Consider the following 25,384-nt stretch of genomic DNA (forward strand, 5'->3'; position numbering starts at 1 on the left):
AGCCATAAAAAGGAACAAAATTGGGTCATTTGTAGAGATGTGGATGGATCTAGAGACTGTCATACAGAGTGAAGTAAGTCAAAACGAGAAAAACAAATATCGTATATTAACACATATATGTGGAACCTAGAAAATGGTACAGATGAACTGGTTTGCCGAGCAGAAATTGAGGCAAAGAAGTAGAGAAAAAACATATGGACACCAAGAGGGGAAAGCAGCAGGAGGCGGGAGTTGTGGTGTGATGAATTTGGAGATTGGGATTGACATGTATACACTGATGTGTATAAAATGGATGACTAATATGGAAAATAAAACATTAAAAAAATAGTAAATTGGTAGACCGAGTAAAGCAGATTACCCTCTCTAATGTGGGTGGGCCTCATCCAATCAGTTGAGGGACTGAATAGAACAAAAAGACTGATCCTTCCCTGAGTAAGAGAGAATTCCTCCTGCCTGACTTCTTTTATACTGGAACATTGGTTTTGTCCTGCCTTTGAACTCAAAGTGAAACATCAGCTTTTCCTGGGTCTCAGCCTGCCAACTTTTGGACTAGAACTACACCATCAGTTTTCCTGGGTCTCAAGCTTGTTGACTTACCCTGCAGACCTGGAGACTTTTTAGCTTCCTTAACTTGTATGGGCCAGTTTCTTACTCTTTAATCTCTCTCTCTTTTGTTATATGTAGTTGCCTAATATATTCATATATGTATATTTTGTATATGTATTTCCTATTGGTTCTGTTTCTATGGAGCACCCTGACTAATACAGAAGCTCTTAATGTAAACTTAGCCAAGGCCAAAATAAATTATTTCTGAAATGTGCATCTTAAAAAATTCCAGGGCTTCCCTGGTGGCGCAGTGGTTGAGAGTCCGCCTGCTGATGCAGGGGACACGGGTTCAGGCCCCGGTCTGGGAAGATCCCACATGCCGCGGAGCGGCTGGGCTCATGAGCCGTGGCCGCTGAGCCTGCGCGTCCGGAGCCTGTGCTCCACAACGGGAGAGGCCACAACAGTGAGAGGCCTGCATACCGAAAAAAAAAAAAAAAAAAAAATTCCAGTTAAGAAATGGCAAAAATTCAAAGCAAAGCCCCCTCCCTGAATGTATCAGTTACCAATGGAGAAAGTTAATATCTATCACATAAAGTTGTTGGGAGCTCAAATTAGATGACATAAAACAAAACATTGAGTAAACTGCTAAACAAATATTTCTTATTTATTTATTTGTGGTACATAGACCTCTCACTGTTGTGGCCTCTCCCACTGCAGAGCACAGGCTCCAGATGCACAGGCTCAGCGGCCATGGCTCACAGGCCCAACTGCTCTGCGGCATGTGGGATCTTCCTGGACCAGGGCACAAACCCCTGCCCCCTGCATCGGCAGGCAGACTCTAAACCACTGTGCCACCAGGGAAGCCCCCAAATATTTCTTATTAATTATAACTTTCACCTGAAGTAACTCATGAATGTTGATGGCTATAGAAGAAAGAGCCCAACGAAATGACTTTGTAATATTTGAAAAGTGGAAGACCACCACCCCTAAAAACATACTACAAATATGTACACACACCATGAATATGCTCATTATACACACACACACACACACACACACACACACACACCACAGAAGTCAACACATACAGATGTGTTTTAAGGAAAAATAATAAAGCTGACAAACTGTTAAACATTTTTATTGTGCAGACTTATAACTTTACAAGACATGCAGGATAAAAAAGTGTAAAATATCAGTAAGCATATAAAATTTCAGCAATCTTTTGGACCAGCACTTGATTTGTACAAGGGACTAAGCATCTATATAGAACAGACATGTCTTGGGATACACAGTTTACAGATTGAATCACAAAGCAATTTCCAAAATGATTTTCCTCATATAAAGATAAAAATATCTTTGCACTTAAAAATTATTCAGTATAGTACATTTTCAGTTTATGTACACAGCTTAAAAGTAAAACTATGTCCATGCCAGTGTCTGTTTTAAATGCAAAAAACCTAAGTAAGTAACAGGTTGGCAATTAAAGTGTCAGGAAAACTGGAAGAGGCCAAAAAACAAACAAACAAACAAAAACAAGCAGAATTCCAACAGGTGTATGGAAATAAAAATAAAAGCATAACTGAAGGTTAAAAATAAAGTCCCCCTGGGAAGAATCTTAATATGAGCAGGAGGAATAAAAAGCTTTTCGATGTACCAGGCAGCTTTCTGTATGACTCAGGTTTACAGGTAAAATTCCTCAGTTTGAGTTCAGAAGAATTTGAATTTATTCCAGCAAAATTACCTCAATCTTTTATTACTGCCTCCTCCCCCATCTTCTCTCTGAGCAAAGTGATGCTTGGATTAGGTCCAAAGCTCCTGGCAGGGGGAGGGGCCGTGTGTCACAGCATTACAGACAGTTGCAAGTGCTTTACTTTGAAGGGGTCACATTTGCAACAACTCTGACAGTCTCACACAATGGCCTCCATTTTATGAGCCCTTCCCCAGAGGCCCACTGATCAGCTGAAAAGGGAACACAATGTTCAGCCACTAAACCACCCCAGTGATGGATTAGTTTGGAGTCAGGAAAGCGTGATTATTCTTGAAAATAAACGAAGCTGAATAGACATGCTGACCTCATTCAGCTGGTGAGAGACAGGGAAAGTTGGCTTCTACTCCTGCCAGCCCAGAGAGGGCTTGGCCCCATTTATCCACCTTAATTTGTTTAATGGGGCTGATGTGGACCATACTCGATATGGGTAAAGATGTTGTGTCATCAAGTGCAGACATGAACTTCATCTGATTCTGTATCTCAGAGTCAGAAACAAGTGTGAAGAACTAAGTAATGGATTTTTCTAATTTTGGTCTTCAGGGAGGCTGCTGACCTAATGAAAGTTGATGAGGTGGACCCTATTTGAAAAGGAAAACCTGAAGAACAGGAAGGCACTTAGGTGTCACCATCTATATAACAAATATTCAGGCATAGAAAGTATCACAGGTTAAAATTTCAAGAGAGTAAGGCATTAGTCGGATCATGTGCAGATTATATTTTCTAACTTGATAAAGATCACCAGATTCCACTGGATCATTAAAGTGAATGGCAGCAATTCACTAACAGTTCAGAGGGAAGAGTTGGTTGAAAACTGCCCACATACCTGTACACTCAATGGCAATAGCCTGGAATTCTTCCCTTACCATAAAATGATCAACATTTTAGAATAGGCACTTGAGGTTGTTAGTTCTTTTTTTTTCCTCCTCAGTTCTTCACATTTCTCTCAAATTATCTTTCAACGATAGGTTCATATATCAGCCAATAAAACAATGATCCAAATGTAAGGAAAATATTTTAAATGGGTTTTAAAAATTCATACCACCCCAAAAATAGAAGAAATAGCTCAGAAGAGACAAATAATAGTTACGAAAACTGAGTGATTTCTTTGCTCTGAACCAAGAAAATTCATTCATATATTGTTGCTAGCAACTTGAAACTTGAAATTGGCACCAAGAAAATTAAAAGGGAAAAAAAGAATCGGATATACTTCTATCCTTGAAATGTCATTTATATTTCTTTCTGCGTGTTGATGTGGATATTGCTGAATATTTTGCCAATAGACTCAAATAGCGGGTCACAGAAGGTGTGGACGCAGATGGAATAGACACGGCTGATGCACTGAATCTCAATCAAGAAACTCTTAATGCACGGTACAACTGCCCAGATGTGCAGAAAAGAGAGAATGGCAAAGTAAATGCCCCAGATGAGTGCCATTGGGATGCCAAAGAGGGCAGACAGCAAACGGTAAAACCAGTACTTCGTCACAGTGAAGGTGGTGAAGCTGGCCTTCCAGATGCCATCGAAACTGTGTGTCCCTTCTGGTTCTGCAATCACATCTTCAAAATCAATCTAAAAGGAAGAAGTAACAGAACATGAGCATGAAATAGAAGAAAAAAAGAAAAAAAATACCATTTCTGAGTATGCATAAATATATATTAGCTTTTATGTACAGGTTCTTTGTAAGATGCTAAAAGGCACCCAGCAGCATAAGCCTCACTTGGAATTTGTAGGGAATTCAGAGATTTGGGCCCCACAAAAATCCCTAGGAGTGGCATCAAGGAGATTTTCTAACATGTCCTCCAGGTGCTTCTTTGCTGTGTGAAAGGTTGAAAACTGCTGCTCTGAGGGAAACTAAATGGATATGATAAAATTCCTGCCTTCAAGTAAAACCCAGCAACATGGATAAGTATACATGGCGCTCAATAAAATGTAAATGACATGACCTAAGTTAATTGACTCCAAGACAACTACACACACAATGTTAAGGGGTAGTTAGTTCATAACTGATTATCAACTCTTCAAACACTCAACTGGTAGAATATCTTTAGGAAATTAGATCATTGTGAGCTCTGAGGATTCAAGAAGTCTTCATGGGGTGGTGGGACTTGAGCAGGAATTGGAAAATGGGGTATGATTTGTAAAGGAAGGAAGAAGGGATCTTGAAAATGCAGTGAGCAAGGCCCCAGGAACAAGGAAAGATGATACAGTGAGTGTCACAGGCAGACAGACCTGTGTGGCCACAGCTGGAAAGATGGGTTGAGGCCAGATTCAATTTTATTTTATATACAGTGGGGGTCTATTGAAGATGTTGGAGCAGAGAAATGCAGCCACAATCAATGAAGTCATTTATCAACATGAATTTGATATCAGTGTCCAGCCTGAGAAAAAAATGAAAGGAGACTCAAGGCAGAGAGATTCTTGCTGTATCCCAAGTTTGAGATGGTAGGGCCAAAACTGGAATAGGCCATGAAAAAGAAAAAAGAATAAATAATGAATTTTAGGAGGTTAAAGGAAGAATCCACAGGACTTAATTACTTCAAGGATATGGAGAGAGAAAAGCCTAAGATGAGCTTTGAGCTTCATGTTTTCCTGCTAGAGAGAGCAGAGGTGACATTAAAAGCAAGAAGAAAATTAGGAAGGCAGTTAAGAAAATGTTAAGAGAGAAATTAATTTTTGAATTGAGCAAACAGTAAGGTTTTGAATAAGGACAGATGCAAACATCAGTGGTCCACACCTGTACTAGTCCCTTTTGGTGGCCACTAGGAAGTAATCAAATGAGTTTGCAGTCACATAGCACTTAACAGTTACCAAGTGCTTCTACATGAATTGTCCCCATGTGATCTGGGGTTTCAAACCAATCTGGGAAGGTAGGTTGTCATTTTACAAAAGAAGATACTTAGGTTTAGAGAGGTGAAGGTGACTTGCTAAAGTCAAACACAAAGCAATGGTGGGGACAGAATGCAAACTTGGCCCCTTTCCCAAATAGCGTTCTCTCCCACAGTTTGTGTTCACTTAAGCAATTAATTCCCAGGAGCTTTTATCCCTCTGGAAGGATTATATAGACTAAACTGAAGCATAGGGTGAAAAAATTACCACCAAAAGAATAGGACAGAGCCAGCTTAACTGCTTGGTGGTGGCAGCTATATGAAGGGATCTAATGTAGTTTGAAATCCAAACAAGTTGATGACTGCTAGCAGCAATCCAGCTAATCTCAGGATTAGGGAATTAGGACTTGGGTGACTCCATGGAGCCTCTCAGTGCCAAGGAGCCACTTTTGATTCAACACAATAAAACCTCTTTCATAAAAAGTACATAATACTTACCAATAGTTAAGGTTTATTTTCTAGAACATTCTGTTTCTTGATCTGTTGTCCAATGTCCTAAGAATATGTAATATATAAAAATGGTATGTCCACAATTATCTAAATGAAGTTCAGTAAATTTATTGTTGTTCTAATGTTTTCTTTCTTCATTTAGATCTAGACTCAGAAGTAAACATTTACTTGTGTGTTTTCAAAGGCTGTTCTAAATATGGGGCAAGTCAGATCAGTCCTTTAATGAAGTTTCTTTGCAGTTTACTTGTCTACTGTGGGGTTTTGCTCGGATAATGCATTTTCCTAGAGCTATTAACAATAAAACCCTGCTGTTTTCCTTCATTCAACTGAAAGGTACCCAAAGAATTTTATTTTTTAAAGATGACCTTATTTTGTAAGAGGATTTGGTGAAGTCAGAATGAATGCACTAGATTAGGTGTTCTTAATCTGAGTCAAAGGATGGGCAGTGTTGGTCCATGAATGCCTTGAAGTGGGTGCATACATTTTGAGTGTGCAATAGAAAAGGGTCCATTGCTTTTTATTAGAAAATAGTCTATTACCAAAGAAGGCTGGTAAGCACATCATGGGAACAGAGGATTGCTATCTCTTTATGGAACAGAATTTAAGTACGTCTGCCTAGAGATTCTTTTCCAAGGGAATGGATAGTTACTAACATTTGTTGATTGGCTATCATGATCAAACACTGTTCTCATTTAACTTACAGCAACTCTGTAATTTATTATTCCCATTTCATAGAAAAATGTAAGGTTTAATAAGTTGGTCAGGTAAATAAGAGGTGGATTTGAATTTCTAATCTGGTTTGAAAGATACTGACTCTTTATTCAATACAACATTGCTTAAAAAATATTTTTCAAATTTTCTCTAAGACAGTAATAGTATTTCATAATTAAAAGTTACATTAACAAAAAAGAGTTTACTGAATTTAACCCTCTGATAACTGTAAGAATTCCCACAGTGTGGTCTCTGAGGACCGTGTTACAGTGAGGTCATACACATATATACACAATTGGTCCTTAGTGAAGATCTATGAACATATGCATGTGTGTAAGATATCTTAATGATAAGTTAGTTTTTCTAAACATAAATATAAATGCTTTTTTCAATAAACATTTTGGAAATTCTTAAGCTTTATTTTAACTTGCGTTGATTATTTCAAAGCAAGTTTAGTGCTTTTTTAGTGCTTTCCAGAAACTGCAGTGAGCATGATTTATTTATTCTCAAATATCCAAGTAAATTTAGAGCAGGTCTCCAGGGGTGGACAGCAACATGACAAAACTAACATGTTATATAAATATATTCAGTTAGTTGCTGCTTTAGCCTTAAAAACTTTAAGTGGCTTAAAATAATATTAAAAGTAGAGCCAATTAGATGCAGCTGAGAAAAAAAATAAGGCAGGTTAAGGAAACACAATGAAGCCAGAAATAATGTTTAGTTTCTCTCCACCTCCATTTCTGCAGCAATAATAGTAATAGGTTTATGTGAGGAGAACATGAGAAAATTTATGCAAAGTGCTTAGCATGGGGATAGAGCATTGCAATACAGTAAATGCTTAATAAATGGCATTAAAAAAATTACTTGCTCTGGGTGACTAAGCTTTTTAATTGCAATAAGATAAACTATCAGTTGCAAAGTATATGATGGCTGTGAATTCAAACCTCATCAATGCTTCAAACGAACTAACTTCCATCTGTAATCATCTTTACCACAACCCTCTGAGATGCGTGCTGTTATTCTCATTTTACATATGAGGCTACTGTGGGAGGTTAAGAAATTACCCAAGGTCACAAGGATGATAAGTGGCAAAACTGGAACTTGTCCTACTCCAAGTTTGACCTTTTTTTGCTTATGTATCCCTAGGACTATAAGCTCTTCAGTAGCCTTATTCGCTTAATTTTCACCCATATAGATATGCTTTCTAAAACATTCACATTTTGATTATTAAAGGAGTTACTCTTGTTAATGTTTCCATTTTAAGTTTGGACATCTAGTAACTAGGATGTTTTGCATTTTTGGTACTGATTGAATTTCCATGGCCCTGAACATTATGTTCTCACAATCCTGGGCACCTAGCCAAGGACTCTCTCTAATTGTCAGATAAGGAAACTGAGGCACGATTTAAATGGGCCAGACATTCTCAAGGTCCCAAGTGAATCAGTGGAAAGGCTGAAATTAGAACTGTAACTTCCTGATTCCCAGGCCTAGGTCCAGCCCTGCCCTCCACACAATTTCCCTAGGAACTTACATCTCTCTCCTCAGGTCCCTTCTCTGCCTACCCCATTCATATCTCTAGGTCTCCTGTAAGTCTCTCACTGTCTTCTAAGACATAGACTTGAAATGTATCTCTGTGTGAGGTTAGGAGAAATGTCCTTTTCTCAACACTACTACAGACATTTCTGTACATTTATCTAGGGTGAAGAAAACTGGAGGGAATATTTTGAAAAATATCCTCATTGTACATTTTGATATGTATTCATAATGCACTGAACCCAACAAAGTTCTGTTAGTAATCAGTCATTCCATCTAAAGGTAGTTCACAATTCCATCAATCAAAGCATAATGCTTTAGCAGATTCATAGGTTTTTAAAGCTGAAGGGATCCTTAAAGAAAAGGAGTCCCATTTGAGATAGAGAAATCGATGGGCAAAGCTGTCAGATGACTGGATCAAGAATACTTTCCCACTTAATGGCAGGCACAGGATTGGAATTCAGGCTTAGAAACTCTCCTAGGCTCTTCCAAAGCTGTCTGCTGTCACCACACATCCTCAGTCATCTGGATGCTACATTCCGTAGTCAATGTAAAAGGCAGCTAGGCTTGTATGTGAATTTGAACATCATTGAATGAATGATGATGCCTGTTTCTGACAATCCCCAGTGTGCTCATCTTTCACATGCATCATCGGTTTGATTTATCCCTTATCAAAGCTGTCACTCCGGCGTCCCACTACCTCAGGGACATACTCCTCTTATCCCTCTATAGAAGGGCAGGTCTTGCTCAGAGCAGAACTTTTATCTGCTCACCTAGATTTGGAGCAGAACAGCAGTTAGAGATTTGCTTTTAAACAAACATAAAAACCAAGACATGCAGGTGCCATTTAGTTTCTTAGAATGGGATGCCTCAGATGAGGTTGAGCAGCTTCTCCAAGAACTGATTTTCTGTTCTGTAATCTATGGAACAAGTTGTGCCTCTGGCCCGAATCATTATGCAGACTGCAAGATCAAAGGCATAAATATGCTTCAGTGATATTTCTGTTTCTTAATAGATGCCTTATAAGGAGTCAACAGTTTATATAACTAGATTTTTATAAATGACATTAAATACTTTTGTGCAACATTGACTTATGATGCTATAATTTCGGAAACATAAGTTAACAAAAATCTATCAGCAGATATCAAGAAAAGCAATCTGTCTCATTGTGTTTTAATAATAGCTGGCTAATACAGTAAGTCTCAGAAAATTTCATCTTGTTAAATGTATGCAATGGAAATATTTTAAAAACATTTTATATGTACACAGGATTAAAAAACCATGGGGTCATTTTTTGTCTCAAAATTTGGACATTTTATTTATGAATAAGGAATTTTCAAGAAGGAAACTTTAAGTATATTTGAGATTTAATAAGCAATGATGCTTGCCTCGTCTGTTTCTGTGGGAAGATATCTTTTTAGACTTTTGTGAAAGTTGTGAAAAAATCACAAAATTTTCATTGTATTGGACACATGGAGCACATAAATAATAACAAACAAGATGTTTACAGAAGACGTGTGTTGCCTGCTCTAAATCCACAGTCCCACTTCTCTGCCAAATGAATCTTCGTTTATTCAGGTCTTAGAAATAATTCTTTTATCTCAGAGTTAAGTTATAGTTGGTTTAGACTTGCCAGGGTAATCTTAGTCTCCTTGGTGAGTGGTCAGTTTAGAGTAGACATGTGACCCAATTCTGACCAATGAAATCTAAGTAGAAGTCTGCTGGGCAAGACTTCCAGGAAAGCTTTATCATCCTTATGAAAAGAAACAGAGGTATATGGTGTGGCCCTTTGCCCCTTTCATCCTACTTAGAAAATGATGTATTGCCTTAGTGTAGAGAAGTCATCTTGTGACCATGAGGTGACATGTATAATTAAAAGACCAAGAGAATGGAAGATGCTGCTTTTACTATTACCAAATTACTGAAACAATGCCAGTAGCTGTCTGCCTCTAGACTTCTCGTTATGCTCTTATTTTTAAGCCACAGCTCTTCAGATTTTCTATTACCTATAGCAGAGAGCATTCTTAAGTGATACAGTAACTAACACTCTTTCCTGTTGGTTGGCATAGTAGTTGTACAGCTCCTCATCTAGAAACCTGAATTCAATTAATAACCTCAGAATATCTTTTCAACACTACTAGACTCTACCCCCAGAATGTACTCCTTAACCTGTATCAGAAGAGTTTATTTTACATTAACATTTAGTTTTAGCAAAGTGTTAAGTAGGATGATAAATTGACTATGAAAAAGCAAATTCATGTATTCTGTGATAGCATCTAAGATGACTCCCAGTGATCCCCCCTCCCCCATTTCTTGGTATTCATGCTTTGTGTAACACCCTCCCCTTTAGTGTGGACTGGATTTATTGATTTGTTTCTAAATAGTAAAATGTGGCAAAAGTGATGGGGTCGTCACTTCCAAGACTAGGTTACAAAAGACCATGGCATCATCTTGCTTCCTTTCTTGCTCTCTTGTTTGCTTGCTCTGCTGGAAGCCAGCTACCATGTTGTGAGCGGCCCTATGGAGAGGTCTATGTGGAAGTTAACTGAGGGAGAACTCTAGCCAACAGCCACTGAAAAACTGAGTCCTCAATCCAGCAGCCTGGAAGGAACTGAATCCTACCATTGGCCATGCGAGTGAGCTTGGAAATGGGTCTTCTCCTAGTCGGGCTCTGAGATGACTCCAGCCCTGACACCTGGACTGCAGCCTGTGAGAGGCCCTGAACCAGAAGTACTCAGCTAAGTCACACTTGGATTTCTGACACACTGTTAGGTGGTAAATATTTGTTGTTCTGAGCTACTAAATTTGCGGGTCATTGGTTATGCAGCTAGAGGTGACTAAAACAAACCATCTTTATTTTGATGATCATGTTTTATTTTCTATTATATTACTCATTTTTCTGTTAGATAATTCAATTTTTAAGCTTATAGAAAAATGTATATAATGAATGTATATAAATATCCTGGAATTTGGTCCTGGAGCAAAGTCTAGAAATATATGAGAAGGAAATGCAACATTTTCAACTTTCTACAATTCATATCAAACTGAATATTAGAAAAGTTTGAGGCAATTGATAGTGCTATCAGTGCATATCCGTGAAGTGCTTGGCTTTCTACCCAGATATGCATCAAAGACTAAGAGCCAGCTCCACCTAGAAGACACATCACTGAATCTTGACTTGTGAATATATTGTCTTGAATGCACCAGCATAGGGGTAGTGTTGCAAAAAAATCAACTGGAGGGAGGATGCTTGTTAAAATGCAGATGCTCAGGCCCATTTCAGACTCAGATCACACTCTCTGGGTTGGGGCCTGGGGAATCTTATGCAAAAGACTGAACTAGCGAATGACACACCCATTTGGATTTAGTGACAACTTCTTTTTGTTGACGATACTCTTTCCCCTCCATGCTTGGAAGCCCTAGTCTGCTTCCTGCTTCTTTCTGGAAACTCCTCATGTGCTGGCTGGCATCTGGAAGTTGATAGATAATGAATGAATGGAATTCTCTTGAAAAGCTTTTCCTAATTGAAACCTATAAATATTTATTATTGGACAAGGATGAATGACTACTATTTATTATGAAAAACACAAAAACTGGCAATCGAAATCCTGATTTATTTTTCATGACTCTAAACCCAGTATAAACACATGCATGTTTTAAAAATCAAATACGTACTTCTAAAATCCTAACACATGAACCAAACCCACACATACAGAAGGAGGGTCGAGACTAATTTCAAACTCCCCTCAGTGTTCTCTCACATATTTCCAACATGTTGAACAGCCTTTGAAGTCAGTGGAATGAATGTTGTCCATGAGTGTGTGGGTGTAGAGAGGGCTGAGAACTAGCACAATTAAATGTTACCAGAACACAGGAACTTTGCTCTACTGCCTATGTGTTTTCTCAGGGGCAAGGGCAAAATACCCATTTGTTTACTGGGCTGAACTAGCACCACTGCAGGAAAAAAGCTGCAGTGTTCTTGCAGCCCCGACTGAAAAGAGGAGGCCTGGACTGTATCCTTAATGCTCGTGATTGCTTGGATTTCCAGAGGATCCACACACAGTCCTAGGAGAAATGTAAACCTGGGGTGGGAACACTGAAGTGTTCTTGGGCTGATTTGGGGTGGCAGGTGCTAGGCAACTTCACCTTGTGGGAGAGCACAGGGTTGCCTGAAGGGAGAGGGCTGCATTACTAACCAGGGTTTCAAGGTGGAAGAGGACAGAAAGGTAGTTATATACCTACCTCTGAGTGAGAGAAGAGGACTGGGTGTAGAAAGAGGGGTGCAGAGGGGACCTGCAGGCCCTGCCCTGGGCCTGTAGCTGGGACCCTTGAGTGTCTCCCTTTGGATTAACCTCCCTGTTGTTGCTTCTCAGACATTACAGAAACCTCAGAATAACGATATTGTATACATATAGTGTCCTATTTCACTCATCTGCTTCTCTTCACAAACTTGTGAAGTTCTAGGTTATCTTCATAACAGGAATGGAAAATAGTCTTTTATTTCCCCAATAAGGAAAGGTCACTTAACTAATAAATGAATGGACCAAACCAGGACCTAGGGCAGGTCTGTATCTGTTGGTACCCATCTTGGTATCCTCCACAATTCCTAGTAGTACTATGCACACATTAACTAGCAAATATTCCTTCAATATGTATAATATTTTAAAGGAGCTATAAATGTCCATTGAAAGAATGTAGGCATACATTAACTATCATATTATCTACTATGAATTCTTTTCCGATTTCATAAGTGCACTTTTATTTACCGATATTTTTGGTATCCCATTTTATTAAAAGAGATATTCTTTTCCCCATAGCTCTATAATACCACGATCTGATCAAAATGAAGTGTAGGGCTGGTTATCATTTACGTTACTTGAATGGCATGGAAAGCCTACAGAGGAGGGGGCAATTCAAACTCAGAAGTCTTCAGCTTTAAGGAAGAATGATTTAGAAAATATTGATTAAAGCATGTTGTTGCTTGGTTGGGTTTTGCCTCAATTATCTGAATAACCACAGTTGCGTAGATCTGGCCCCAAAGCAGGGGGCACGAACTGGAGTATGTTGAGGAGGGGAAGCAGGGGTAGAAGCAAAAGTAGCAGCCCAGCTCTTCGGGGGATCAGTAGAACACACCAGTGGGGAAGAGATAGAGTGAGGAGAGTGAATTTGTTCTTTGGTGTCTCTAGTCTCCACTTTTCCTCATGTTTTCCTGTGTGTGTGTGTGTGTGTGTGTGTGTGTGTTTCCCCAGTGCAGGAGGCCTACATTGTAATTTGTACTTTAGAATGAATTTGGGTGACTATGTTCTCTTTCCTGGCAGGGGTATAGGGGGATGCACAGAGCAAGGCAGAGCATCATCTCCAATTGTCCTTTATTGTGTCATTAATGGACTTAGGGCATGAGTGTGGCAGATATATTCTGAGGCAGAAGAGTTGTACAGAGGTTTTGGAAAAGCAATGACATACATTATAGAGTACTATATGGCCTCAATTGGTTCATCACATCCTGTATGTGAGGACCTTCAAGGCAGGTGTTATTTCCCCCATTTTACAGACCAGGAACCTGAGTCTCAGGGAGGTTGTAATCAGTGACTGAACCAAACGCACGACTTAGGTCTCTTGGATCCTCCATCATACAACTCTCTTAAACCCCACACCAGTCCTTATTCTGCTTCTGAAGCCCTGCTCAATCAGAGTCATGTAGGAATTTCTGAATCCACATGCTCTGGTTGCTCTCCCTTGCCTGCAACCATGCTTCCCATCCAAACTAACAGAAAATGCTGCCCTGACTCAGCATAACCATTTCTACCAGGACAGGGCATGTGAATCCAAGCCAGAGAATGTGGCTGGCCTCCTTCTGCTGTCAAACCTCCATGCTCAGCATTACCCTTACTCTCCAGCAACCAAGCTCTTCTCTGGTCAGGACCCCCTGAGTCATTGACCGTTGGTTACGAGGGTCCCCATTGCCTTGTCATCTCTCTGTGGCTTTTTCTGGTTTACCATAACATTGTACCTTTCCCTATTCCATTCCTGTGGGGCCAGTGGTTCTCAAACATTAGTCCACTCATTTCTGTGTTAAAATGCAGATTCTGGGCACTGAGATTCTGAATCGGTTTTGTGAGAGTAGGGTCCTGGTGTCTGTACCTCCTCCCTCATTTTCTTTTTTTTTTTTTTTTTTTTTTTTTTTTTTTGCGGTATGCGGGCCTCTCACTGTTGTGGCCTCTCCCATTGCGGAGCACAGGCTCCGGACGCGCAGGCCCAGCGGCCATGGCTCACGGGCTCAGTTGCTCCGCGGCATGTGGGATCTTCCCGGACCAGGGCACGAACCCGTGTCTCCTGCATCAGCAGGCGGATTCTCAACCACTGCGCCACCAGGGAAGCCCCTCCTCCCTCATTTTGATGCAAGTGGTTATAGGTAAGACACTTTGAGAAAAAAAACAACTGTCTTAGGTTGTCTTAGCTCTGTGCTAGGTGAGAGGATCTGAAAAATCTAACACTCAGATCTGAGTGGGCATTATATTAAGTTAGTTACTGTGTTGCTCTCTGCTGTTGAAAGGCAATATGGTACCCTGCTTTATAGCATGAGGGCTGCTTTGAATCTCAGCTTTGCTAAGCTACTAAACCTCCCTGTGCCTTAGTTTCTTATCTGTAAATTGTGGGTATAATGGTACATACTTCATAAGATTATTCTGTGTATTAAATGACTTAACTTATGCAAAATATTTGGGACAGTGCCATGGGCAATGGTCAATACTACATCAGGAGCTTCTGGCCCAGGCACCCAAACCAGGAGAAGTGAGGAAGTGTCAGGGATTTCAGTAACAGTGTTGGGAGGATGGAGGAGCTATTTTGGAACAGGAGAACCTCTTGGCATTCCTGAAATCATTTTGTGCAGGTGGGTGCTTATTTTGCATTCTGCCATTAAGCAAATAAGGATTAGCTCATCTCTTGTATGTGCGTTAGCCTTCTGGAGTTTATTATAAACATGAGGCATACATGCCCTGGGGGAGAAGATGCTCTTGCTGACTGAGTGACTGGATGTGTCTGAAAATGGCAGCGACACCAAGTAGACAAGACTCTCTTTGCTTTAGATTAACTCCTTTTTGCCTTATTCTTCCTTTCCTTTTGCCTTTCACCTGAAGGCAACCACCAGGTTTCTCCATCTTTTGCTCTTCTTAGGAGGGAGAATAAATGATCCTTGGGTTTGTATTACACTTTGAAAATTTAAGTTAAATTTCCCTGCTCTGATACCAAAAGTATACACTCCTAGTTTACATCCTGTTATATGCATTGAATTGTGTTCCTCTCAAAAAGATACGATGAAGTCCTAATCCCCAGTACCTCAGAATGTGCCCTTATTTGGAGACAGGGTCTTGTAGATATAATTAGGATGAGGTCACACTGGTATAGAGTGGGTTCCCCATCTGAGATGGCTGGCATCCTTATAAGTAGATGGTAATGTGAAGACACAAGGAGAAGGCCATATGATTGATTTGAGTTATGCAGCTGTAAGCCACGGAATGCCAAAGATTGCCAGAAAACCAGAAGCTAGGGAAAGACAAGGATGGATTCCCCTGCACGTTTCAGAGAGAGGATGGCCCTGCTGACATTTTGATTTTGGACATCCAGACTCCAGAACCATGAGACTGTAAATTTCTATTGTTTTAAGCCACCTAGTTTGTGATACTTTTTAAGGCATCCCTTGGAAACGAATATACATCCTTTTGAAATTGCTAAAAACTGTCCTTGATGATGAGATGATTTGGGGGTTCCAGAGCATTTTCATAGCTCCTTGAGTATGCTGTGCACTCTTTCTTCTGGGAATCCCAGTCAGGAACCTAAAACCACATTTGGTGTACCTGGGACCAATTGGCCGTGAGCCTTCTTCAGGAATCAGGAACTATCTCTCCTGTCCACATGGCCTCACATTTTCATTATTACAAAAAGCACCTAGTTTCAGGTGGCTTGGTACAAAGCAGGCTACATATCTTTTGATTCCTTTTTTTAAAATCTTCAGGCTTCTGGTATTGATTTGGTGGCACTTGTTGATGTTGAGTGTTACCAAACAAGTGACATGGAACAGTGCACAGTGTAAAAATAGGCCAAGCAAGGGCCAGTGATAGGAGCACTGAGACTAGAGCATTGAACTTGAACAGGGAGGAGCCATACCTTGGGGGCGCTTATGTTTGTCATCCTTGAGGAGAAATAACTGCAGCTCTTCAAAGTGTTGGAAGCTTACTTCTCAAATAGAAAGTCCTGTATTGTTTAATGCATGGAAATCTTATTTTATCCAAACATACAATGATAAGGATTCATCCAGAGGTCTCACTTTCTCACAAAACTCTGTGTTTACACTTGGGAGTTTGTTATTCTTTAAACTTCTGGGCATGTCATGGGAAAAATATGAATGATCACTGCACTAAAGAAAATAAAAGCTCTTTCCATTCTATCAAAGACATAAGAGACGGAAATGTCTTCACTGTTTTCAAGCTACCCATTGGTTCACATAGACATTTGTTTGAACCAGAACTTTTTAAACACTCTTAACTTTTTTTCAGTTTCTACAACTCACTTCCTGATGGCAGAGGTTGTTTCCTACCATTCACTTAAGTCAAACTAGTGTTACTAATAGTTTTCTTCTTACCTCACTGCTTGAATATTTTTCCCTCCAGTGCTTTAAGTCTGTTTATTAAACAAATAGAAAATTAATGAAATGAATCTCTGTAGGTTTGAGCATTGCTTGGCTAGTGAGGAAAAGGATTTACACTAGGGTCCTTGTAAGATCTAAGCAAGGATAAGACACAGCTCCCAAGCTCTACCACAGGGTTACTCCATCTGGGCACTTGTTGGCATTTTGGGCCAGATAATTCCTTGTTGTTAGGGTGAGGGTGCTGTCCTGGGAACTGTAGGGTGATTCTCAACATCTCTGTCCTCTACCCACCAGATACCAGTAGCACCTCCTAAATTATGAAAACTAAAAATGTCTCCAGACATTGTCAAGTGTCCCCTGGGAGGGGGAGCAAAAAATTAACCCTGGTTGCAAACTGGTGCTCTAGAAAATCAGAATACAATTTGATGAGACAGTACCTGAACTTTAGAAACATTTATAGCCTAGAATGCATGCATATTTATTGCAGGCACTTTTGGTTTACAGTACTGTGGCCTTGTGAGTTCATTCATTCCTTCATTCAGTAGTTATGAAATACCTACTTTTTGAGGATGGAATAAATGAACCAAGCAAACAGAGCCAGGATAGGGTCTATGAGCTGGTTACGGGTGGCACTGAAAAGGGGACAGTGCAAATAAAATAGACATGGCCTCTGGCTGCTCAAGCTTACTTTTAGGGTAATAGAGGAAGTCACTTTCTTGCCCCTCCCCAAATCACTAACCTCTTGAATTTAGACCAGACCATTTTTTTCATCCAGCCTACCACACACCCCACACTTATTTAATGGTTTGATTTTTGTATGTGTGTGAGATTATTTCTGCTACTAGACTGTAAGCTCCCTGGAATGTAGTAGATACTAAATTAATATTTGTTGAATAAATGAATAAACTAGTGAATGCTTCCATTTATTAAGTTATATTTGTCTCTTTCTCCTATTTACAAGAGCACAAACACATTAAAATCTCCTTTAAGAAAGAAAGTTCTGAATGTGTTATTATCTGGCCGGGGGCTAGTGATTGCATTTATTGATTGCATTCTGTTATTCTAACCCAGTCATAGTAATTTTGGTAAAAGAATGATCAAAAGGTGAGTAATGACAGGGCAGACAGATCTATTCAGTTTTTGTTTATCATGAAATTTGGGTTCATACCTACAGATTTAGGTTTAGATTTAAACCTATAGCTTAGCTTAGGGAGCTGATGATCTCCCTGAGAATGTTCAGGGGGTCTGGAATTCAAACAACTTCATTTTTACTTTCAGATTCATACAGCTGGGGTGCTAAATGATGGGATTAAAATCACATAGGGTCCTAAATTCTAAACTTTATATGGGTCAGAGAGAAACAGACTCTTTATACCTAGGTAATGGGAAAATATGATTCAAAGTAATAGTGCTTCTGTCCTGTAGTTCTTAGTCCTCTGATCCTATTGCTCACAGATGGGCTGTTAAAAGAACTTTAGAAATGTGGCCATATGAACATAGGCCATAGGTGAATTTGATAACTCTCAGCACTCAGAAAGTCTGAGCATTTTCTATTTAGCTAGACCTTTTTAAGACCATAGCTCTAACTAAAGTTGCAAATAATTATGCGCTTCTTTGTTATGTGAACTAAGAGAAATTGGCTGGTTACAAAAAAATAAAAAACCAAAAATTACTGAAAGTTTGTAACCAACTTTGGAACTGATTTTCTTATCTATCTTTGAACACAAACAGCCAGTTTGGAGGCAAGGGCAATAAAAGGAAAGACCGCAGATTTCTGAGCCCAAGTGAGAAGGGGAAATGAACTCCAGCTCTTGATCTTCTTCAGGAGCAAATATTTATTTGCAGTATATTTGCATTCAGCATGCCATCTGTTGATAGCTCAGTATTTCAAATATGATTTAGTTAAGTCCCACAGCCTTAATATTAAGAGTAAGAATGACAATTGGTAAAATCTAGGAAGAAGGTAATAAAAACAGTATTGAAGAGAGAGGGTCCTCCACCGTTATTTCTGCATGGACTTTTACACATGTTTACAGCGTTCCACACTTTTATGAATACTGGTTAACTGGAATCACAGAATTTTAGAAATAAAAGTGACTTAGTGATCTTCTAGTTCAACTTATTGATTGTTAGATGAATAAACTGCTGTCCAAAGGGTCCAAGTGACTTTTCCAAGGCCCAAGGTAACACTTGAGGTCAGTGTCCAAGAGAGATCTGGAATTCAGGTTTCATCTGAGGCTGTTTCCCCATCTGCTCTGAGGAGTGATTGGCATCAGTAAAGCACTTCTCAGTGACTTCTCTCTTCTCTGTGCCAGGCCCTGGAGAAGTGTGGGACACCTGCCATCCCTAGGTCCAGTGAAGCTTCCTGTGGCCTCTGCACCATTTGGAGAAAAACCAGTGCATGTTGTCAGCTCCATTCCTAGTATGCCTGAACCATGAACCCAAGTGAAAAAGAGGGATAGGGATGATGTTCTGACACTCTAACCTGCTGACCTTCCTCTTGGGGAGAATAGAAAGAACGAGCAAAGGAAAGGGAAAAACACCAGGACTGAATTACATAAGTGACATGAGATTTATCCCACATACAAAGTCTATCTTATGTAGTTGCTACAGCAGAGTTCCAGAAAGCATTTTTTTGTAATGGGAATTTGAGTGATAAATATCATATGCTAATAAAAATTCTAAGGACTCTGCAGGATGAGGACCTAGAGAAGTAATAATTTCCCCACTGTAGCCCTTACAGTCCTGAAAGTTTTGTCATGATACACAGTTTTATTATTAAGAAATTCTGTGAGTCGAAACCAGACTCAATTCCAGCTGTATATTAGCATCACCTGGGGAGCTTTCCAAAGAAAAAAGAATACATAGGCCTGGGCCCCACCCTGGACCAATTCAATCAGAATTTCTAGGAATGGAGCGTGTACAACAGTATTTTTAAATGTTCCCCAGATGATTTGCAGATAGGGTAAAGGACCACTGGTCTAAAGTCACAAAACAGCCACCCTTTGCAGAAACCACACTCTCTCATGTGTTTAAATCACAATAGGGATTTATACAAGCTGCAAAATTGTGTGACTATGCAATGTGTAGGAGGGATTGGATGGGCAGGCTTGCCATAAAGATAATGTTTCATACTGACCTTTTGGTACATACAATGCATGCATTTTGCAGTATTCTACTTTCAGATGTTTACCACTTGCATTCTCAACCACTGTTAACACAATGCCACATCAACTCCTCTTTGCCCCCAAACAAACCAGGTATCCTGCAGGAATAGAGGAAAGTGTTGATACATATGCTTGTGCTTAATTATGAGGCTGTGTCAGTATTCTTATACACCAAATTGTAACTGTAGAGGTAGAAGGATTTGAGAAACTACATAGACAAGTAAGTAATTTAACACACTACTCTTACAAAACAACCCCTTGTGACACATTCCTGGGATTAACCACTCTTATTACTTGGAATTTCTTCTCCCATGTAACCTAACTTTTCTTTTTTTTTAAACTAACCCCTTCCTCCTTTTTCCTTGTCCTGAATGGTGATTGTGTCTGAGCAGTATTTTCCTTGTAAGTCTCATAAGAACCTACCAGTAAGTAAAGGCAGTTGTCATTTTATGTTCACTTTCAACTCTTCTAACAAACGGCCAGACAAAACAGTCCCTCCCCAGCCCTACCTGGGTGTTTCTCTTCATGTCTTATCTCCTTCCTTTTGCTCTTCCCTAGGATCTTTCCAGCATCTCTACCTCCCTCATGAGATCAAAACAGATCCTATATTTAATGTCTGACCAATAGCAAATAAAGTAGAGAATCTTGTCTGTGACTTTTTTTTTTTTTGATTACATTCTCCTTTTGATTCCATTCATTGTGCTTCCTTTAAAATATCATTAATTTATTGAGATGTTTAATGTTCAGAAACAATTGATAGGCTTAGTTTTGGTCCCCTATTGCTCAAGGGGTATGGAGCATGATGGATTCATTTAAGGATGTGTTTACAATAGTGATTCTCACCCAGGAGATCTTGGTCCCTTAGGGGCTGTGGAATTATTACAAGGGGTTTCCATATCCGTTATGTTTACCAAGCATCTTGATTTTCCACATCACAAGCTCCCACAGAAATGACAACCCTCTCCTGATATTTTCTTATTTTTCATATATTTACCTATTTGTTTCCCACTTAATAGCTACACGTTTTATACCTAGTCTTTTAACATTATCTTACTTTGTATTGGTTTTTATCTTATTTTATGGGCTATTTGTAATTTGCCAAAAATCACTTTGATGTTATTTTTATTATATATGTTAATAAGGTCATTGTAATTGGTATCATTTGTAAGTTGAGAGTCCTCTTTAACTTGTTCATTCCAGTCATTGATAAAGTATTAAATGTGCTAGGACTGTGGTCTTGGCTGTATATTTGATATCAGTCACACCTAAAATTCACATTACACATCATCACCCTTTTTTAATGACAACTTTCTAGTCCTACCTATGCTTAAATGAATAATGACCCTGATTTCCTATACTTAGCTTATTGATGAGAAAACTATTTGGGGTCAAATTGACACATCTTACTCTTATCCTTATTATAGTAAATCAACCTCCTATCACAGGAAATGATACAAAGAAGTATATATGGAAAAGGGGCTAACATTCATTTCACTTGGCCCAGACATCAATAATGAAACAAATGATATCTGACCCCTTCTAGAAACATTTAAGTGTTTTGCTTGTTTTTTGTTTTTTCTCCTGAGAAGAGATCTGAGATCTCTGACAGACCACCTATGAGGTACAAAGAAACTTCTATGCTGTTGAAATAGTGAATACCACATCCCAGCTAGTAAAATCTCAGATCTCTCTGTACTTAATATCTAGAAGTAATAAAGCAAAAGAGAAGGAAGAAGAGGCTTGGGTTGCTCAAAGCTGTTGTCTCCTTTAGGCTTTGAGAAAGGTTTTAGATTTTTCTTCAGGACTGTCTCCGGACCTAGTCATTCCTCTGATGTTTGCATTTGTCCAAAGGTATATGGGGAGTCTGACAGGGAGTCCTTCTACCCCTCTCTTGGCAGGGGAGCTCTCACGTGGCCTGAGACCCAACTCTCAGCCTTCATACTTCTGGCCCCAGGGGGCAGTGCCAAGCAGCAGCAATGGCATCTGTTGGCATTCTAGGAATCTGCCTGCCCTGCCTGCCAGATACTTAGGAGATTAGCCTTATTCTGCAGGCCCTGGGAAGTCATCCAGGTTCCTCAGCCTGCTTATTGGAAGGCTCGGGAGAGATGTGTCTGTGTCCTCTTCAAACTGGAGATGAAAAAATTCTAAATAATAAATTTATATACATATTAGAGCAAGTTGTCTCTTTACCTTAGTAAATAGAGTGAATGTTTTTGGATTTCTTTCTTAATTATTTGGATATGTTTTTCCTTATAAGGCTTTAAATGTGGCCGCTGTAGAGAAAAGGAGCAAAAGAATACACTCAATGACATAATTCTACTGTCTTTTAGCTCACTGAAGACATTCAATTACTTAAAAAAGAAATTTCAGATTCTTTTCAGCAGATTCAATTTGGCATCCATTTTCTTTTTTTTTTTTTTTACTAAAGTACATGAATATTTTTATTTAATTGGTCTTTTTGCACGTCCACTTTTCCTCTAGACACGAAGTTTTGTTTTGTTTTGTTTTTTAAACATTTTTATGGGAGTATAATTGCTTTACAATGGTGTGTTAGTTTCTGCTTTATAACAAAGTGAATCAGTTATACATATACATATATCCCCATATCTCCTACCTCTTGTGTCTCCCTCCCTCACACCCTCCCTAACCCACCCTTCTAGCTGGTCACAAAGCACCGAGCTGATCTCCCTGTGCTATGCGACTGCTTCCCACTAGCTATCTATTTTACATTTGGTAGTGTATATATATGGCCATGCCACTCTCTCACTTTGTCCCAGCTTACCCTTCCCCCTCCCCGTGTCCTCAAGTCCATTCTCTAGTAGGTCTGCGTCTTTATTCCCGTCTCGCCCCTAGGTTCATGGCCATTTTTTTTTTTTAGATTCCATATATATGTGTTAGCATACGGTATTTGTTTTTCTCTTTCTGACTTACTTTGCTCTGTATGACAGACTCTAAGTCCATCCACCTCACTACAAATAACTCAATTTCGTTTCTTTCTTTTTTTTTTTTGGTACGCGGGCCTCTCACTGTTGTGGCCTCTCCCATTGCGGAGCACAGGCTCCGGACGCGCAGGCTCAGCAGCCATGGCTCACGGGCCCAGCCGCTCCGTGGCATGTGGGATCTTCCCGGACCTGGCACGAACTCGTGTCTCCTGCATCGGCAGGCGGACTCTCAACCACTGCACCACCAGGGAAACCCCTCAATTTCGTTTCTTTATACAGCTGAGCAATACTCCATTGTATATATGTGCCACATCTTCTTTATCAATTCATCTGTCGATGGACAGTTAAGTTGCTTCCATGTCCCGGCTATTGTAAATAGAGCTGCAATGAACACTGGGGTACATGACTCTTTTTGAATTATGGTTTTCTCTTGGTAAATGCCCAGTAGTGGGATTGCTGGGTTGTATGGTAGTTCTATTATTAGTTTTTTAAGGAACCTCCATACTGGTCTCCATAGTGGCTGTATCAATTTACATTCCCACCAACAGTGCAAGAGGGTTCCCTTTTCTCCACACCCTCTCCAGCATTTATTGTTTGTAGATTTTTTGATGATGTTGGCATCCATTTTCTGACAGCAGACTCAGTGTGGGGCCCTGGGTGGGCAGCCACAGTCCTGGGGCCACCAGGGGCCACTGTTCTGTCCTGAAGGACTTGCACACGATGTGGGAAGAGAAGAGGGGAGAGAGGCATGGGGATAGAGAAGCAGAATGCTTAGAGGGCTTTGATACATGCTAAAATAGAAACAAAACCAGAATATGGTGGGAGCCAAGAAAAGAGATGACCAGTTCTGATGAGGGCAGTCAGGGGAGGCTGACAGAGGCCCAGATATCTGAGGTGAGCCTTGGTGGATGGCTGTGGTTCTGTCAGGCAGGCTCTGGTGCACAAGGATGCATAGCAGGCTCCATGCATGGTGCAGAGTAAGTGCTTCCTAAATATTTGCTGAATGGCCTTTCTAGGGAGCACCCATCTGAGAATGACTCTCATTCCTACCTTTATAACTAGAATAATAGGCTTACCCAAAATATTTTGGTGAACTGGTGGTTATTAACCATTTTAGACAAACAATTTCTCTCCCTACTAAAAAGCCTGACACTTAAGAACAAGTGAGAAAGAGGGCTCTGTTGACCTAACCAAAATAATTGGCAATGAAATCCAATGAATGCAGTTGCATTTCCTTGACATGTTTTGGTATGCCCACTTCCAGCTATATATTACTATTGCTAATATAGAAAAAAAACAGCCATGATTGATGGAACATTTTAATTGTTCTTCTGAGAGATTAATGGTACGTTGTAAAAATGCACTGTTCCTTACTTCTGGTATTTGTTTTTGAGAACAAATATGTAGTTATTAGGGAGGAAGTCTCATAGAAACCACTTTCAGGATTAAATAGGCATTTCTCCCACTAGCATAAAACTAGGATTTTTCTCAATTGTTTCCTATTTTTACAATGTATTGCTGTAATGGCACGAATATCTGTAGAAACTGAACAGGCAAATTGAGAACCTTAAACGAAGCTATTAGATGCAAAGTGCCTGTCAGGACCTGCTTCATTTTCTCACACCTAGCCCTCCCTGCACATCCAGGCAGGATCAGCTGCAGCCCAGTAGCTGTGGCCAACCTGGGCAGTCAGAGTGCTTTAAAGACTCAGGTAATTCAACACAAGGCAGCGCTGCAGCTTGTCTAGTCCTGAGTGTGTGTTCCACTTCTAATCACTGGGGGGACACATCCCCACTTTGTACCCCACTTCTGTCTTTGGGATTTGACCCTCCCTGCCTTGTTGGGAGCTCACCCAGCTTGCATATTTCTTGAGGTGTGTGGGGTTTTATCTTGGTCTTTACGTTGGTCCTTCCTCCTCCTTTCCCAACTCACCTACCAGGATCTAAAGTCTGACCTTAGAACTGTAGGCCTGTCACTCCCAAAACAGGCCATGTCTGGAATCCCCCTGCCAAATGCTGCTCAGCCACTCTGAGAACACAGTCATGTCTTTCCTTACTATGAAGACACCACTGTCTGCTTGGATCATGATCTATTACAGAGAGGCACTGGAGCACAGTGGTTAAGAACCCTGGTCCTGGGGTCTACTTGTCTGGGTTCAAATTCAAATTCTGAATGTACCATTTCCTACCTATGAAATCCTGAGCAAATGGTCAGGTCTGAATTTCCTTATCTGCCAGATGAATATAACTGAAAATGATAGCACCTCCTCAAAGGGCCGTTGGAGGAGTAGGTAAAATAATCTGTGCCAGCAAGCTAGCCCGTAGAAAGTGCTGGAGGAAGCCTTCCATGTCCTGTTTCACTCCCACCTGCACATTTGGCATCCCTTGGTTTGCCCCATTGCACTGAAGTTAGCCCTTTCTGTTAGCAGAGGTCATATCTCATCAGGTCACTTCCTGGCCTAAAAACACCTCTGTGGGTTGCTGTGGCCTACAAAGGGACAGGTGCTCTAGCTGGGCACAGGAGGTCATGCTGACCTGGCTCCTGCTTGTGTTCCTTGCTCTGGCTACACTGACCTTCCACTGGTGCCCAGAATGTGTTAGGTGCCCTCAGGTCTCTGTACCTTTGCTCCTGTCGCCCCCTCTGCTGGCATCCCTTTCCTGCCACACATGCCTGGTGCTCAGCTTTGGAGATTGTTGAGAACTCTGCTTTGTGTCCAACTATAGTGCATCCCTAAG

The 25,384-nt window shown here is 40.2% G+C and overlaps 1 protein-coding gene across 2 annotated transcripts in view; it reads right to left on the reverse strand.

The window, feature by feature from the left end:
• Positions 1 to 1,668: 1,668 nt before the first annotated feature.
• The window catches only part of CAV1 (caveolin 1), a 34,289-nt gene continuing 10,573 nt past the window's right edge, over positions 1,669 to 25,384 (reverse strand). For both annotated transcript variants that reach the window (XM_059074398.2, XM_059074402.2), the window contains exon 3: positions 1,669 to 3,883. In XM_059074398.2, the coding sequence (XP_058930381.1) occupies positions 3,542 to 3,883 (342 nt within the window). In that variant the 3' untranslated portion in view covers positions 1,669 to 3,541. The remainder of the gene's footprint in view (positions 3,884 to 25,384) is intronic.

Source organism: Kogia breviceps, chromosome 9, assembly GCF_026419965.1.
Source record: "Kogia breviceps isolate mKogBre1 chromosome 9, mKogBre1 haplotype 1, whole genome shotgun sequence".
Taxonomy (NCBI): Eukaryota; Metazoa; Chordata; class Mammalia; order Artiodactyla; family Physeteridae; genus Kogia; species Kogia breviceps.